The 17,530-nt window shown below is 43.2% G+C and overlaps 1 protein-coding gene across 5 annotated transcripts in view; it reads left to right on the top strand.

Annotated features, from left to right (window-relative positions):
- The window catches only part of DROSHA (drosha ribonuclease III), a 129,460-nt gene that overhangs the window by 70,223 nt on the left and 41,707 nt on the right, over positions 1-17,530 (top strand). For all 5 annotated transcript variants that reach the window (XM_008262092.5, XM_002714097.6, XM_008262091.5 and 2 more), the window contains 3 exons: positions 4,540-4,647; positions 5,142-5,280; positions 6,014-6,074. In XM_008262092.5, the coding sequence (XP_008260314.2) occupies positions 4,540-4,647; positions 5,142-5,280; positions 6,014-6,074 (308 nt within the window). The remainder of the gene's footprint in view (positions 1-4,539; positions 4,648-5,141; positions 5,281-6,013; positions 6,075-17,530) is intronic.

The following is a 17,530-nucleotide window of genomic DNA, read 5'->3' as shown; positions in this document are numbered from 1 at the left end:
AGGGCTGGGCCAGGATGAATACAGTTGCCAGGAGCTTCATCCTTGCTTCCCATGTGGGTGCAGGGTCCCAGGCGCTTGGACCGTCTTCTGCTGCTTTCTCTGCTGCGTTAGTAGGGACTGGATTGGAAGTTTAGCAGCCGGGACTCGAGTTGGTATCCTTATGAGAACCTGCACTGCAGCTTAACCTGCTGTACAACACCAGCCCTTCCAGATAGTTTTAAGGTGGTAATTCATTTTAAGAGTGCAGGAGTAAGTAAACAACATGATCATACAAGCCCTGGGCTCTACAGTGAAACCAGTTAAATCCGTTATTCCATTGGTACAGATGGAGAGATCTTCTACCCACTAGTTTACTCCCAAATGCCCACAATAGCCAGGGCTAAGCTGAAGCCAGGAGCCAGGGGCTCCATCTGGTTTTGCCATGTAATAGGAACCCAAGTACTTGGGTTATTATCTGCTGCCTGCCACATGCATTGGCAGGAAGCTGAATTAGAAGTGGGGGAGCTGGGATTCGAACTGACATTCTGAAATAGGATGTGGGCGTCCCAAGCAGTGGCTTAACTCACTGCTTCCTAGCACCCTTATTGGAATCTTTATGTGGTGTTTTATTTGTGTGATATAAAGGTCCTGAACAGTTGTCCTTAAATTACAGAGGTTAGTCAAATGTTTTGCTTGAATTTTTTTAATCTTAAAATTCCTTGGGTAAACAGTAGGGGGCAACAAAGGCGTTCTCTCCAGATGAAATTTTCTAGCAAGTAGTATTAATTACTAAACCTGTAGGAAGCTGGCCGGCGCCGCGGCTCACTAGGCTAATCCTCCGCCTTGCGGCGCTGGCACACCGGGTTCTAATCCCGGTCGGGGCGCCGGATTCTGTCCCGGTTGCCCCTCTTCCAGGCCAGCTCTCTGCTGTGGCCATGGAGTGCAGTGGAGGATGGCCCAAGTCCTTGGGCCCTGCACCCCACGGGAGACCAGGATAAGTACCTGGCTCCTGCCATTGGATCAGTGCGGTGCGCCGGCCGCAGCACGCTGGCCGTGGCGGCCATTGGAGGGTGAACCAACGGCAAAAAGGAAGACCTTTCTCTCTGTCTCTCTCTCTCTCACTGTCCACTCTGCCTGTGAAAAAAATAAATAAATAAATAAAATAAATAAATAAACCTCTATGAATATGTTGTAGAGGCTGTTTTCAGTCTCATTTCTAGAATCAGGTAGTCTTTACATTCTTTGTGAATATAGTCCTCTTCTATGCCAGTGGCTGCCTACCATGTTAACAGTCATCCATGTTCACTTTTTTTATTGTTTACTTAAGCCTTATTTGGCCCTCGTTATTCTTGCCATAAAGATTTTAATAATAATATTGAATACAGTTTGTGGCTTTTTTTTTTTTTTTTGACAGGCAGAGTTAGACAGTGAGAGAGAGAGACAGAGAGAAAGATCTTCCTTCCGTTGGTTAACCCCCCAAATGGCTGCTACGGCCAGCGTGCTGTGGCCGGTGCGCTGCGCCGATCTGAAGCCAGGAGCCAGGTGATTCTCCTGGTCTCCCATGCAAGTGCAGGGCCCAAGGACTTGGGCCATCCTCCACTGCACTCCCTGGCCACAACAGAGAGTTGGCCTGGAAGAGAGGTAACCGGGACAGAATCCAGCGCCCCGACCGGGACTAGAACCTGGTGTGCTGGCGCCGCAGGCGGAGGATTAGCCTATTGAGTTGCAGTGCCGGCCTAGAACATTTCAAAATAAATGCATTTAGAATTTTTGGTAATGAATAGAATTTGAGAAAAATTTAATGATATGAAACATTGAATAATGCTGAAGCCTATGAACAGATAGGCTTATACTCAGTTTACCCAGTTTTTGCTTTTTTAAATATTTATTTGTTTATTTGAAAGGCAGAGTTACAGAGAGGTCTTCTGTCTGTTGGTTCACTCCCCCAATAGCCACAACAGCTGTAGCTGGACCAGTCTGAAGCCAGGAGCCAGGAGCTTCTTCTGGTCTCCCACATGGGTGCAGTAGCCCAACGACTTGGGCCATCTTCTGCTGCTTTCCCAGGCCATAGCAGAGAGCTGGATTGGAACTGGGCAGACAGGACTTGAACCAGTGCTGATAGGGGATGTCAGCACTGCAGATGGCGGCTTTACCCACTATACTACAATGCCAGCCCCTTATACTCAGTTTTACCAGAAAAAAAGGCTAAGTGCATCTGTAAAATCCTTGTTTTTTTTTTTTTTCTCTCGTTGGTGGCTGATTGATATAGAATCTATTGTTTATTAGTAATAATTGCTCGTAAGTTGCTGGTAAAGTATTTCCATGTGCGCTTTACGTCCACCTGGAATTTCCTGTCGGAGTGTTGGTTTGAGTTTGAAGTGTAATAGGCCCAGGCTTCTCTAGTGCAGTTAGACTGTCCTTTTGTGCTCGCCAGGGAATTAGGTTGTGCAGCACCTGCTCCACTTAGGGGCACATTTGTAGTGAATATAGGACGTTGGTTTGGGGGTTCTTCCCATTCTCAGGACTGTCAAAAGCTCTGCCACTTCATTTCTTTCCTCAACACAGATGCTGAGACCACATGGCCCTTTGTCCCCATTATGATTCATGGGGATTTCTTGTCATGGAGCTTTCATGTAGATACTGTTTATAGGTCTTTGGTTTTGCACCACTTTTGTGGGAGAATTGGAGGAGATTTAAAAACTGTACATTGCCATTCTCTCTCTTTTTTTAAATGAAGGTAGTTGCCAGGCATGAATTAGGGGGCAAAATAAAGATGCTCAGTGAATACTGTCTTACGGAGTCTCATTTGGAAAGAGAAACTGGCTCTGTCTGGAGCAAATTTAGAAGTAGCAAAGTGATTCAGCCAATTGACACCAGAAAAAGATTAAAGAAAATAAAGTTTGAGTTAGCAAAGAGAAGATGTTGGGATCATGCCTTGAAATGTATTTTGTTTGTTTCCAGGGATAGAGCTAGGGTCAAAGGGGTAAGCTTCCAAGGAGGCAGATTTGGGCTTTAAGTTTATAGTAATTTTCTGATAACCAGCAGCTCCTAAAGGATGGTGTTTCTCTTCATAGGTAATGATTCTGACAGGAGGTATCAAAAATGAGCAGTTCTCAAGGTTGTGAGTTCAGCCTTGAGAAAGGGAGCTGCCCGCATGGTCCTCATGGCCCATCCACCTTGGGTTGCTCACATCAAGCCCATGCAAATTAAATGGCTGGAAAATGACACTCCATTTTGGTTATGTGCTTTGTTTCCATTTTGTTGTTTCAAAATACAGCACTTACAAAAACAAAGTAGACAAAGTGCCAATAATCCAAATCATAATGTTATATCTTTGGAGTGCCCTTGATGGCAAAACAGTGTCTTCATTTTTTTCATCTTCCACAAGTATTGTAAGGCCATGCACATGGAGGTGCTCGATGTCTATTGAATTGAACTGGAAGAAAGACTTTCTTGATTAAATATCCTGTTTGGTAGAACTAATCTTTCTTTGTAAGTTGATATTACAGGAAACTGGTTTCTGTACTTTCAAGCAAATCCATTTTCATGTATTTTTAAACAATGCCAGCTTAAAATACTTTGAAGACTGAAATGATATAAAGCACAATGCCAATCATTCGGTGGGCTGTGCCCATCCTCCAGGTTCTAATGAATAAGAATGAATCCTTCATTCTCCTGAATTCTAGGGAAACATTATTTTTCAAAAAGGAGAAAAGGTATGCTTCCCATGAAATCATCTCCCAAAAAGGAATGTATAGCCAAATGAAAAGTGATTGAAGCAAAAATATAAGTTCCATGTCCTTAGGTGCCTTGACTGCATTGGTGGTTTTATAAAAGTTGTCTTCAGAATGTTAGTTCAGTAAATGTGAAACCCAGCATGGCTTTGGGAGATTGTCTGATTGAGAAGTTGTTACCCTAAGCATAGTAATTGGTTTCAGGGATTTGTGAACCCATTAAAATTACACATACCTTTTGCCAAGGTTGTGCACAGGGGCATTCTTCTTTTCTTTTCCTTTTTTTTTTTTTTTTTTTAAATTCTTCCAAGTAGCTTGACCCTAAAAAAAAGTTTCAGAATGAATGAGTCCTGCTCTGTATGACAAGGAGGTACAGTAATGTGTGTGACTTACTTGAAGCTACCCTTGCTGGCTATGGATGGAACCTGGGCTCCTTGAAGGAGAGCTAACAAGCCATGTTCTAAAGCACACATTTTGCATTTGTTCTTTTAGTCCTTTTAGCTTTCCCTGAAGTAGCTATATTCATTACCCCCGTTTTACAGGTAAGCAAAGTGAAGCAGAGAGAGAAAATCACTTGCTTCAAGTCACACAGTGCGTGAGTAGCAGACCAGGATTTAGATGTAGGCCTTCGGGTTCCACACATTAGACCTTAATGGCTTCAGTACACATCCCTCATAGAGATTCCCAGGGTGTACTGCATCCAGTAAACTGGTTCAGGACTTTGTGAGATGGAATTGGGAATGTGAAAATAGTTCTTGGTGGTTGTAAAGTAAAGGAAGCATTTTTATAAGTTCTTACAGAGTCGGACTTATTATTTTTTTCCTAGCATGCAATGATGCTGCCTGTTCTGACCCATCATATACGCTACCACCAATGCCTGATGCACCTGGACAAGTTGATAGGATATACTTTCCAAGATCGTTGTCTGTTACAGGTAAGATTACTCTCCTATAGACTCAGAAAATAGAGAGATAGGAGTTGTTCATGTTTTAAGTTACAAATGATGCATGGGTCCTGTATTCTTGGAGGTGGGAAAGATTTTTGGAAACCTAACTCTCTTTGACTCTGTGGTTGCCTTTACCACTTTCAGACTCTCACATTTATTTGAGTTTAGCCCTTAAAGAACTAGACTAAAGTTGAAGTCTGCCTGTTGAACCTGAGCATCCTCTTCCAGACTTTCCTTTGTGGCTCTTCTCTGCAGGGGCTGAGTGTTCTAATTCTCCTTTGAAACGCGTGGACTTTTAGGTTTGTTTTCAGCAGGGCGCTTATACCAGAGCTCTGGAAACTTGATAACTGGAGATGAGCTGGAAAGATCAGGGCTTAATATTTGGCTAGATAGAGAGCTCCCTTTCCAGTTTCCTAGGATTATAGAAAGATGGTGATAGTGTGCTGAATTTTAAGACTGAACTTACTTCACTGAAATTTTAGCTGGCCATGACTCATCCAAGTCATCATTTAAATTTTGGAATGAATCCTGATCATGCCAGGAATTCTTTGTCTAATTGTGGAATTCGGCAGCCCAAATATGGAGACAGAAAAGTTCATCATATGCACATGCGGAAAAAAGGTATGTTTGGATGCCTCAGATTCTGCTCTTCTGTTTTGGTCCAGTTTCCCATTATGAATGATACCCCCCAGGGATGATTCTCCTGGAAACTCTCATCCTCTCTGGAGCTTCCTGACCCCTACAAAGTAACATTCACTTTGAGCAGAGCATTGTCGTAAGGATGGATAAATTTTTTTTAGGAAAACTTCTTTATTCTGTTGAAATAAGTGCTTGTTTTAAGTAATTGTTTATTAAGCTTTCAGACATGCAGATCTTTTTTTTTTTTTTTTTTTTTTTTTTTGACAGGCATAGTGGACAGTGAGAGAGAGAGACAGAGAGAAAGGTCTTCCTTTGCCGTTGGTTCACCCTCCAATGGCCGCCGTGGCCGGCGTGCTGCAGCCAGCGCACTGCGCTGATCCGATGGCAGGAGCCAGGTACTTATCCTGGTCTCCCGTGGGGTGCAGGGCCCAAGAACTTGGGCCATCCTCCACTGCACTCCCGGGCCACAGCAGAGAGCTGGCTTGGAAGAGGGGCAACCGGGACAGAATCTGGCGCCCCGACCGGGACTAGAACCTGGTGTGCTGGCGCCGCAAGGTGGAGGATTAGCCTAGTGAGCCGCGGCGCTGGCCCCAGACATGCAGATCTTAAAACATTTAAAGTCAAATAGGGATGAGATAATTTTCTCTATGTGTCATATGATATCCTAGAATACTTCTAGCCATATTTACTTATGTATTTGTTTTGTCTTAAATAGGAATTAACACCTTAATAAATATTATGTCGCGCCTTGGCCAAGATGACCCAACTCCATCAAGGTAAAGTAGGTTTTTTTAGAGACAGCTTTATTGAAATATCACTCACATATCATGTGGCTTACCCATTTAAAAGTGTACAATTCAGTGGTTTTTATTATGTTCACAAAATTGTGCAACTATGTCCACTATCCCATTTTATAATATTTTCATCACCCTGAGAAGAAACCCTGCGCACATTAGTAGTCACTCCCGTTTCCCTGCAGCCTGCCCAGGCAACAGCGAGTTTCTGTGGAATTATATGTTGTGAACATTTCACATAAATGGTGATGTATGATTGACTGCTTTTATTTTTTGAAGATTTATTTATTTATTTGAAAGGTAGAGTTACAGACAGAGGGAGAGACAGAGAGAAAGGTCTTCCATCCACTGGTTCACTCCCCGAATGGCCCTAATGGTCAGAGTTGCTCTGATCCAAAGCAAGGAGCCAGGAGCTTTTGCTGGGTCTCCCACGTGGGTACAGGGGCTCAAGCACCTGGGCCATCTTCTACTCCTTTCCCAGGCCATAACAGAGAGTTACATCAGAGGAGGAGCAGCTGGGACTAGAACCAGCTCCCATATGGGATGCTGGTGCTGCAGGCAGAGGCTTAACTTACTGTGCCACAGTGCTGGCCCCGACTGCTTTTATTTAACATTCTGTTTTTGATGCTTAACAAGGTGATAGATTCTTTTTATTGCTAAATACTATTCCATGATATAAATAGAATAGATTATTTTATTTTATTTTATGTATCCATTTGTCAGTTAATGGACATTTGAGTTGTTTCCACTTTTTGGCTATTGTGAATAATGCTGCTGTGAATATTTGTGTACAAGTTTTATGTGAATGCATTTATTGACTTTTCTTGAGCAAATACCTAGGAGTGGAATTGTTGGGTCTTATGTTAACTCTGTTTAACCTTTCAAGGAATTGCTAGATCATTTTCCAATGTGGTAACGTAATTTTGTATTCCCAACAGTAGTAAATTGGGGTTCTAATTTCTTCACATCCTTGCCAACATTTGTTATTATTTATCTTTTACAAATATTTGTTTATTTTCATTTTACTTGAAAGGCAGAGAGAGAGGTTGGGGGGAGGGCAGGAGAGACAGAGACAGATTGATATCTTTTATCTTGTGGTTCACTGCCCAAAAGGCTATAACAGCCAGGGCTAGACCAGGCCAAAACCAATAGCCAGGAATTCCATTCGGGCTGCCCACATGAGTGGCAGGGGCCCAAGCACTGTCTTCACAGGTGCGTTAGCTAGAAGCTGGGTGGGAAGCAAAGGAGCTGGAATTCAAACCTGCACTCTGGTGTGGGAAGCTGGCATCTCAAACCATGGCTTAGCCTGCTGCACCAAAGTGACAATCCCAGAAACACGTATCTTTAGATAACATTTTGAACCTCATGACTCAGGTTTTCTTCAGCTATACTAAAAGCGATGGCTTTCTTACCATGGCAAAAGGAATGATATCTTGAGAACTTGTATTATTTCAGAATTTATCATTTTCACAAAGACACTGTTGACAAAATCGGTGTTCTCTCTTGTCCTGTCACATCTGGCCTTTGTTGCTTGTGTTGAGAGCCTTTTGCTGTGACTCTGTCCTTTTGCTGTGTGGTGATGACTCCCCAAGTGTCTGCTCAGAGAGAGGCTCCTGGCTCTGCTGCCAGGGCCTGCTGCTGGACGTCCACTAGCTGGCCACAGTACTGGCAGCCATGTTTAAGAAACTTCCCACACATTAATTCAACAGACATTTATCCAGTGCCTTTTTAGTTTAAGGCAGTTTATTTTAGGAGATTTTAGGGCAACTAAAACACAGCCCTCACTCACCAGGAGGTGTAACTTCTTGGGGTGAGGGGAAAGTGCTAAGAAATACCTTATTAAATAACTTAATTTAGGGAGGAATCTGTTAAATGCTTCTGTGAGGATCAAAAACAAAACATTCACACGAAACTGTTTTAGGGCTCAGGATAGGTCTGGCGGTCGTTCTGGGTTTAGAGGTCAGTTTTATGCTGTGCATTTGAATAATTGAGTTGGCATGAAATGATTTTCCGTCTCCTCTGTTTGTTTCTTAGCTGCTGTTATAAAGTGGGATGTAGTTGTCTCTGCTCCTTGGAAGGGTTTGTATGTTTTTGAAGCAAACACCCTAAAATTCTAGCCAGCAGTGGTTAGATCTCCTCCCCAGGCAAGCTTGTTCAAACTTTAGGCTTGGGAAGGAAGGAGAGCGAGGTGCTAGGTTTTATGGGGGAGTCTGTTTCTGGCAGATGGAGAAGCAAGGGAGCAGAGGGCTGAGAATAAGATCTGTTCATTCAATTCTTCTGTTTCTTGTCCTCCTGCAACTGCCCCTCTCCTCCCCTCATGCTGCAGTACCATCATTCTTCTGCCAGTTCCCCCTTGATTGCCTATACAGTTGGTCATCTTGCCACTTCCTCTGCTTGTATTCTAACTCTTAACTGACTTGAAGCTGCCATCTACTGCATAATGTTGGAGGCTCCCCATCTGGCAAAAACCGCAGCGCCTATGACCTTATCCCCAGACCACTTAATGCAGGCACATTTTTCTCATCCTTGTTTTCTCTCTGCACACCAGAAAGATTGGTGTACTCACCTTCTCCCTTCCCCAGGCACTAATCCTCAATCACCTGCTTCTGCAATCCTCTGTAGCCTGTGAATGACATTGTGTTCGAATCCTGTACTTGCTTGTTTTGTAGTACAGATTCTTGTTCTGCATATCATGATTGTGTGATATGTTCTTTTTCTTTACTGGATTATAAGGATTGTGGTCTTTATCTCTTCTTCCTTTGGTTTGCAATGAGTACCTTTCACAAAGCAAGTGCTCAATAAATAAACATTAAAGAAAGGAATGCCATTTTTGGTATTTTATATTATTTATCTCTTGAGTGGAAATACAGGAAATTGAGGTAGTAAGAAGGGTTATGTTCAGCAGAGGTCTAAATGGCTGGCTGGTGTCTTCATCTGATTTAACATCAGCTAGGATTTACAAGGAACCAAGGACTTAAAAATTAATTTTTGTTAGCCTGTCTGCCTATCAAAACTTCAAAATCATTTACTTTTATGGTGGTATCATCTAAAGCAAATATGCCACTCATCATTTTTAAAAGTGTCCCTGTTTAACCATATTAGTTCCCATGATATAATCATGAATGTGTCTAATCCATGCAGACTGCAATGAAGTATTAGCACAAAAAGGCTCTCTGAAGGATCAGGCACTTATGTGGCGGCGTTCCTGGCATCCCTGTTTTATCAGGAAGGCCTTTGGGAGGGAGAGGCCCGAAGAGTAGTGATTCTAGAAAAACTAGAAAATCAAACAACCTTGGTTGGTTTTGTTTTTTGTTTCTGTTTTGTTTTGTTTTCTGTATTTTTTGTTGTTGTTGTTGATGTTAGTAAAGCCATTGCTAGACAAGAAGTATTGTGGCGCAATGTTTAACCACTGTCTGCAACTCTGGCAAGTTTTGGCTGCTCCACTTCTGATCCAGCTCCCTGTTAATCTGCCTGGGATGGCAGCAGAAGATGGCCCAAGAGTTTGGGCACTCTACTTACCCGGGTGGGAGACCTGGATGGAGTTCTACACTCCTGGCTTCAGCTAGGCTGAGACCTGGTCATTGCAGCCGTTTGGGAAATGAACCAGCAGAAGGAAAATGTCTTCCTTTCTTTCGCTGTAACTCTGCTTTTCAAAATTAAAATAAAATAAAATCTGTTGGACCAACAGAGAGACACCTATGGATTATTTTAAAATGTATGTTTATTTAAGAAAATGGCTATTGCAAAGTTTACTTGGTATCACAGAGTGGGGGTGTTGGTTCCAGGATACTCCACAGGTACCAAAGTCTACAAAACCTCTTTTCTTTTTGGACAGGCAGAGAGGACAGTGAGAGAGACAGAGAGAAAGATCTTCCTTTTCCATTGATTCACCCCCAAATGGCTGCTGCGGCTGGCACGCTGCGGCCGGTGCACCGCGCTGATCCAAAGCCAGGAGCCAGGTGCTTCTCCTGGTCTCCCATGCGGGTGCAGGACCCAAGGACTTGGGCCATCCTCCACTGCACTCCCAGGCCATAGTAGAGAGCTGGACAGAAGAGGGGCAACCGAGACAGAATCCGGTGCCCTGACTGGGACTAGAACCCAGTGTGCCAGCGCCGCAGGTGGAAGAATAGCCTAGTGAGCTGCGGGTCTGGCCAAGTCTCTCTTCTAAGACGGTGTAGTGTTTCCATATAGCCTGTGCACATCGACAGGTCCTCCTGTGTACTTTAAATCATCTCTAGATTACTTGCAACTCTTAGTACAATGTAAATGCTATGAAGCACTTCCTAAATCATATTGTTTTGGGAAAAATGACCAAAAAAAGTCTGTATGTGTTCAGTGCAGACACAGTATTTTCCTCAATACTTTTGACCTATGGTTGGTTGAATCCACAGATGCAGAAGACTGACTATATTTTCGATTACATTAAGTATCTTGCATAAAAAATATGGTAACAACATGCTTCGAGAGTATGTAAATTCCACTGCATGGATTTAGTGACTTCAGTGCTTCAAGTTAAATCCCAGAGGTGGTTTTCCTGGGACCAGTGGGTGTGAGGACTGGGCAGGCCATGACTGTCCTCCCGCAACTCTCCAGGTGGATGTCATGAGTTGTAGGAATTCCTGAGTTGAGTAGTAGGTTCCACTGACCTCCCTGTCCCCACCTAGCTCTACTCTGCCAGTCACTTGCTTGCGAGTTGAAATGTAGAGGTGAGAAGATCCTGTCCATACTCTCACTCTTGAAGTTACTCTTGGATTTGGCGCATCCCCAAATGGCTTCCCACAGAGTAAATGGCACCTGTAGTACTTACTGTTACAGGGAAATCGCTGTGTTTTATAAAGTGCATTGAATTCCTCAGACAAAATGTGCTGTATAAATGTTACAGTTAATCTAGGTTTCATAATGCCTCTGTTGATTCAGTCCTCAAAAACAAATGGGGTGTTTACTGCTCAGTAAACATCTCATCCTGGAGCTTGCTGGTATTTGTCAAGGGGGTGATTAAAGAAAGTATAAACAATGCAAGAAGGAACAAAAGATTTGCTGCTGCCGTGGGGACCAACAGCTCACTCTGTCCATTTTCCCAGATAAACTGTTGTGTTAGAAATGGCCCAGTATAATCATAAACAAAAGTGGAATTTAATCCCCATTTTTGTTTGTGGCTTATTGCCAGAATTCAGTCATGATGACAATACAGAAAAACATTTGCTAGATTTAGACAAATTATGTCAAGAATGGCAGATTCACTATTAAATAAACCTGTTTAGAACCGTGACCTTGTATTTAACAAACTGAGTAATAGTATAACATTGTGATTATTAACATCCTAGACCTAGTTCCTGTCTCCATGAAAGTTTATAAAAGCAATTAAGGTAAAACATACCTGTATGACTTTATTTAAAATAATATATGACTTAAAGTAAGTATTATTCTCTCACTGGATGTCTTATTACTTTTCAGTACAGCATAAGACAATCCAAATATGGCTTATCCCCACCCCAGGGCTGTGCCGAGGATTCTTGCTTTTCATGTTAACTAGATTTTCTCGTGTAGTACTTTGAACTGTTAGGTGGGGAATGAAGTTTTTGCTCCAGGATAGGCATTTTCATTTTACTGGCTTGTGAAAAAGGATAAGGGATAGTTTGACTTCTCTCCAAATTTGTATTCCTTTAATTTCTTTTTCTTGCCTAATCAAAGCCCTTCTTTATCTAGCCCCATCCCACCCACTTGTGTTATCTACTTTCAAAAACAACTTTCAACTCCAAGTTGACCAACCTCCACTAGCCATCAGGAAAATGCAAATCAAAACCACAATGAGGTTTCACCTCACCCCGGTTAGAATGGTTCACATACAGAAATCAACTAACAACAGATGCTGGCGAGGATGTGGGGAAAAAGGGACACTAACCCACTGTTGGTGGGAATGCAAACTGGTAAAGCCATTGTGCAAGTCAGTTTGGAGATTGCTCAGAAACCTGAATATAGCCCTACCATAAAACACAGCTATCCCATTCCTTGGAATTTACCCAAAGGAAATTAAATTGGCAAATAAAAGAGCTGTCTGCACCTCAATGTTTATTGCAACTCAATTCACAATAGCTAAGACATGGAATCAACCTAAATGCCCATCAAGAGAAGACTGGATAAAGAAATTATGGGATATATACTCTATAGAATACTATACAGCAGAGAAAAAAACCTGAAATCTGGTCATTTGCAACAAAATGGAGAAATCTGGAAAACATCATGCTGAGTGAAATAAGCCAGGCCAAAAGGGACAAATATCATATGTTCTCCCTGATCAGTGACAACTAACTGAGCACTTAAAAGGAAACCTGGTGAAGTGAAATGGACACTATGAGAAACAATGACTTGATCAGCTCTTGTCCTGTTGATGTACAATTTAATACTATATCCCTTTTAGTATTTTTGTTTGTTCTACTTAATACCATTGGTTGAACTCTTTAATTAACACACAATTATTCTTAGTCATCTAAATTTAACTGAAAATGATCCCTGTTAAATATAAGAGTGGGAATAAGAGAGGGGGGAGATGTACATTTCGGCATGTGCTCACTCAGACTTACCCCTAATGGTAGAGTTAGAAACATGCCAGGGGATTTCAATTCAATCCCATCAAGGTGGCAGGTACCAACGCCATCTTGCTTGTTAAAGTGATCAGTTTAAGTTCATAATTGATCAAAGAGATAGGATTAAGTGTCAAAGGTGTGGGGAGCAACTGAGACTAGACTAAATTACTGGAACTAGGACTAATTCTATGCATCTGATCTCCCACAATATGGCGCTGAGAGAGAGCAAACAACTTCTACGCAGCTGCCTCACCAATTTGACTAACAAGCGGCAGGAGCTGATCCTGCTCCTGATTGGAGGAGAGCAGCGTGCTCGGCGTGTGGGCAGCAGAGCATGGATTGGTGGAAGAGGACTATAAAGGAGGAGAGAGACAACATGCACCAGGAACATCTGAGGAACATCTGAGCAGCCCCTGAGAGAGCCGGCTGGTGGTGTGCCGCTCCTCTGCGGAAGCAGGAAAAGCAGCGGGGGTGCCGCCCCTCTGCGGAGGCCAGGGTGGGGTGGGGTGGGGTGTTGTGGGGTGTGGGGGCCGGCAGCTAACCCGGGAAGAGCTGGCAAAAGAGAACAGCACAGGGTCTGGCTGGCAGCAAACCTGGGAAGGGCCGGGCAAAAAGAACAGCGCAGGGTATGGTGTCGTTCCTCTGTGAATGGGGGAGCGACAAAAGGGATTACATAAATAAGACCAGTGTCTGCAAATAATTGATAGAATTAAAAAGGAGAGAATGATCTTACATGGGAAGCAGGATACACAGCAGACTCAGAATGGCAAAAGCCCTAAATAGCACTCTGGGCTCAGAATCAGCCCTTAAGGCATTCAGATCTGGCTAAAAAGCCCATGAGAGTTTCGCAGGCATGGAAAGCCAAGACATTGTGGCAAAAAACAAACAAACAAACAAACCACAACCTAAATGAAAGATCTCTGTGAGTGAGATCTCAACAGAAAGAACGGGCCATCAAAGAAGGCAGTACCTTTCTCTGAAGGGAGGAGAGAACTTCCACTTTGAATGTTGGCTTGTCTAAATAAGATTGGAGTTGGTGAACTCGAGAGCCTTGGCAGCTCATGACAAGGTGATCAATGATGTCATAAATAAGAGTGTCAATTGTTAAATCAACAACGGGAGTCACTGTGCACCTGCTCCCCATGTAGGACCTCTGCCCTTAATGTGTTGTACTATGAGAATTAATCGTAAAACTACTCAAACAGTACTCTATACTTTGTGTGTCTGTGTGGGTGTAGTCTTTTGAAATCTTTACTTAGTATATACTAAGTTGATCTTCTGTATATAAAGATAATTGAAAATGAATCTTGATGAAGAATGGGATGGGAGAGGAAGTGAGAGATGGGATGGTTGCAAGTGGGAGGGAGTTTATTGGGGGAAAGCTGCTATAATTCAAAAGTTGTACTTTGGAAATTTATATTTATTAAATAACAGTTGAAAAGAAAAAAAAAGAAGGACTTTGAAAGCCAGATAGGTTTAGACTTGGTAGTCAGCTGTTGACATTTTTGAGAAGATGCAGGTTGGTGTTAGAGACATTTCAGGAAGCCCCTGGTTTCTGCCTTAGTCCCAGGGGTGCTGTGTGCCCTCCTTTCCTCTCCAGTGCCATCACCGATCCCTTCTGTTTCCTTCCCCTTGCACATCCTTTGCACACTCTTTTCTCCTTTCGCAGCCAGTCCTGAAACAGACACTTGGGTTCTTTCCCTAGACAACCTCAGGTGACTCATTCTCCCAGCCCACTTGAATCAGAATCAGGTGCATCTGTACCACATTCCAGGTCGTCCGTCAGGGGCCTGTGTTACTGCCACATGACTGAATCAGTGCTCTGTCTCCATCTGGCTTGATTCTGAGCAACTCTAGGCATGACTGACTGCCTCTTCCTTGTAATGCATTCTTTACTTCAGCTAGAGAGAAACACCCTTACTTCCTTTTCCTCCCGCCTTCATGGCCAGTGCTGCTCTTTTGCTGGGCTTTCTTCTGTTTGACTTCTCAACCTTGACATTTTCCTGGGCTCGGTCCTGGGACCTCTCCTTTTCTCTAGCTTCATTTCTTTTCCCAAGTGGTGCCTTTGGATCCATCACCTGAAATCCAATCTAAACACTTACTACTGCCTTTGTCCTTGGCCACGAGCAGTAGGTAAATATATGTAGCACCTTATTGGATCTCTCCGTTTGGAAGTTTTCCTGGGCATTTCAGAGTTAACCTGTCTAAAATAACAGCATCTGCTTCTCCCCAAACCTGATGAACTCTTGGTCTCCCCCTTCAAATGAAGCTGGGCATTGACCTTCATCTTTTCAGCTTGCAGATCCCCACTATCACTAATAGTTGTTTTTAGTTACAGCTCTAAAATGTGTCCCAAACCAGCTGTCTCCTCCTACACTGTTACCTCTCCAGCCTAAGCCACCCTGTGTCCCCATATGACTGCTGTTGTACCCCTTTCCCCTGCTCAAGGCCTCTCTTTCTCACTCTTTTTTCTGCACTGCAGCCCAAGTAGCCTTTTAGAAAACCTGAATCAGGGCTGGCGTCGTGGCTTACTTGGTTAATCCTCCACCTGCGGCACCAGAATCCCATATGGGCGCCGGGTTCTAGTCCCGGTTGCTCCTCCTCCAGTCCAGCTCTCTGCTGTGGCCCAGGAGGGCAGTGGAGGATGGCCCAAGTGCTTGGGCACCTGCACCTGTGTGGGAGAACAGGAAGAAGTACCTGGCTCTTGACTTTGGGTCGGCATAGCTCCAGCTGTAGCGGCCATTAGGGGGGTTAATCAACGGAAGGAAGACCTTTCTTTCTGTCTCTCTCCTTCACTAACTCTATCTGTCAAATTAAAAAAAAAAAAGAAAAAGAAAACCTAAATCAGATTATATTGCTTCTCTGTTCAGCCAAAGACTGTGAGAAAAGAAAAGCACTCTAGCACTGAGAAAAGGCAGTTATGTTGGCCTTACTGAGGGACAGAAGGGAGTTTTCCATGGCCACTGAGTAAGTCCACTTCCCATGACTATAACAAAATACCTGAGCCTTCATACCATATAAAGAGGGCCCCTTCCCCTTGGTTCTGGAGATCCAAGGCCAAGGGTCATATCTGGTTGTAACCTTCTTGCTGGTGGAGTTCTGAGGTAGTGCAGGCTGTACATGGCAACAGACAGGGTGTGCACATGTGTGTCTTTTCTGGCCCCCCCCTTTTAAAAATATTTATTTATTTTACTTGAAAGAGTTACACAGAGAAGGAGAGGCGGGGGGCGGGGAGGGGGAGAGAAAGAGGTCTTTCATCCGCTGGTTCACTCCCCAATTGGCCGCAACAGCTGGAGCTGTGCCAATCCGAAGCCAGGAGCCAGGAGCTTCTTCCAGGTCTCCCCATGCGGGTGCAGGGGCCCAAGGACTTGGGCCATCTTCTACTGTTTTCCCAGGCCATAGCAGAGAGCTGGATTGGAAGTGGAGCAGTCAGGTCTTTTTTTTTTTTTTTTTAACTTTTATTTAATGAATATAAATTTCCAAAGTACAGCCCCTTTTCCACTCCCTCTCCCCTTTCATTCACATCAAGATTCATTTTCGATTCTCTTTATATACAGAAGATCAGTTTAGCATACATTAAGTAAAGATTTCAACAGTTTGCTCCCACACAGAAACATAAAGTGAAAAATACTGTTTGAGTACTAGTTATAGCATTAAATCTCAATGTACAGCACACTAAGGACAAAGATCCTACATGAGGAGTAAGTGCACAGTGACTCCTGTTGTTGACTTAACAAATTGACACTGTTGTTTATGGCATCAGTAATCACCCTAGGCTCTTGTCATGAGCTGCCAAGGCTATGGAAGCCTTTTGAGTTCACTGACTCTGATAATTTTTAGACAAGGCCATGGTCAAAGTGGAAGTTCTCTCCTCCCTTCAGAGAAAGGTACCTCCTTCTTTGATGACCCATTCTTTCCACTGGGATCTCACTCACAGAGATCTTTCATTTAGGTGTTTTTTTTTTTTTTTTTTTTTTTCCCCCAGAGTGTCTTTGCTTTCCATGCCTGAAATAGTCTCATGGGCTTTTCAGCCAGATCTGCATGCCTTAAGGGCTGATTCTGAGGTCAGAATGCTGTTTAGGACATCTGCCATTCTATGGGTCTGCTGTGTATCTCGCTTCCCATGTTGGATCATTCTCTCCCTTTTTTCTTCTATCAGCTAGTATTTGCAGACACTATTCTTGTTTATGTGATCCCTTTGGTTCTTAGTCCTGTCATTATGATCAATTGTGAACAGAAATTGATCACTGGGACTAGTGAGATGGCATTGGTACATGCCACCTTGATGGGATTGAATTGGAATCCTCTGGTATGTTTCTAACTTACACAAAAATTCACTCAACATGGATTAAAGACTTAAATCTACGACCTGACACCATCAAATTATTAGAGAGCATTGGAAAAACCCTGCAAGATATAGGTACCGGCAATGACTTCTTGGAAAACACCCCAGAAGCACAGGCAGTCAAAGCCAAAATTAACATTTGGGATTGCATCAAATTGAGAAGTTTCTGTACTGCAAAAGAAACAGTCAGGAAAGTGAAGAGACAACCGACAGAATGGGAAAAAATATTTGCAAACTATGCAGCTGATAAAGGGTTGATAACCAGAATCTACAAAGAAATCAAGAAACTCCACAACATCAAAACAAACAACCCACTTAAGAGATGGGCCAAGGACCTCAATAGACATTTTACAAAAGAGGAAATCCAAATGGCCAACAGACACATGAAAAAATGTTCAAGATCACTAGCAATCAGGGAAATGCAAATCAAAACCACAATGAGGTTTCACCTCACCCCAGTTAGAATGGCTCACATTCAGAAATCTACTAACAATAGATGCTGGAGAGGA

The sequence above is a fragment of the Oryctolagus cuniculus genome, chromosome 14 (assembly GCF_051225735.1).
Source record: "Oryctolagus cuniculus isolate XC-2025 breed Fujian yellow rabbit chromosome 14, ASM5122573v1, whole genome shotgun sequence".
NCBI classification, from domain to species: Eukaryota; Metazoa; Chordata; class Mammalia; order Lagomorpha; family Leporidae; genus Oryctolagus; species Oryctolagus cuniculus.
Note: the sequence above shows the minus strand (reverse complement) of the source record. Positions and strands in the feature narration are given on the sequence as shown.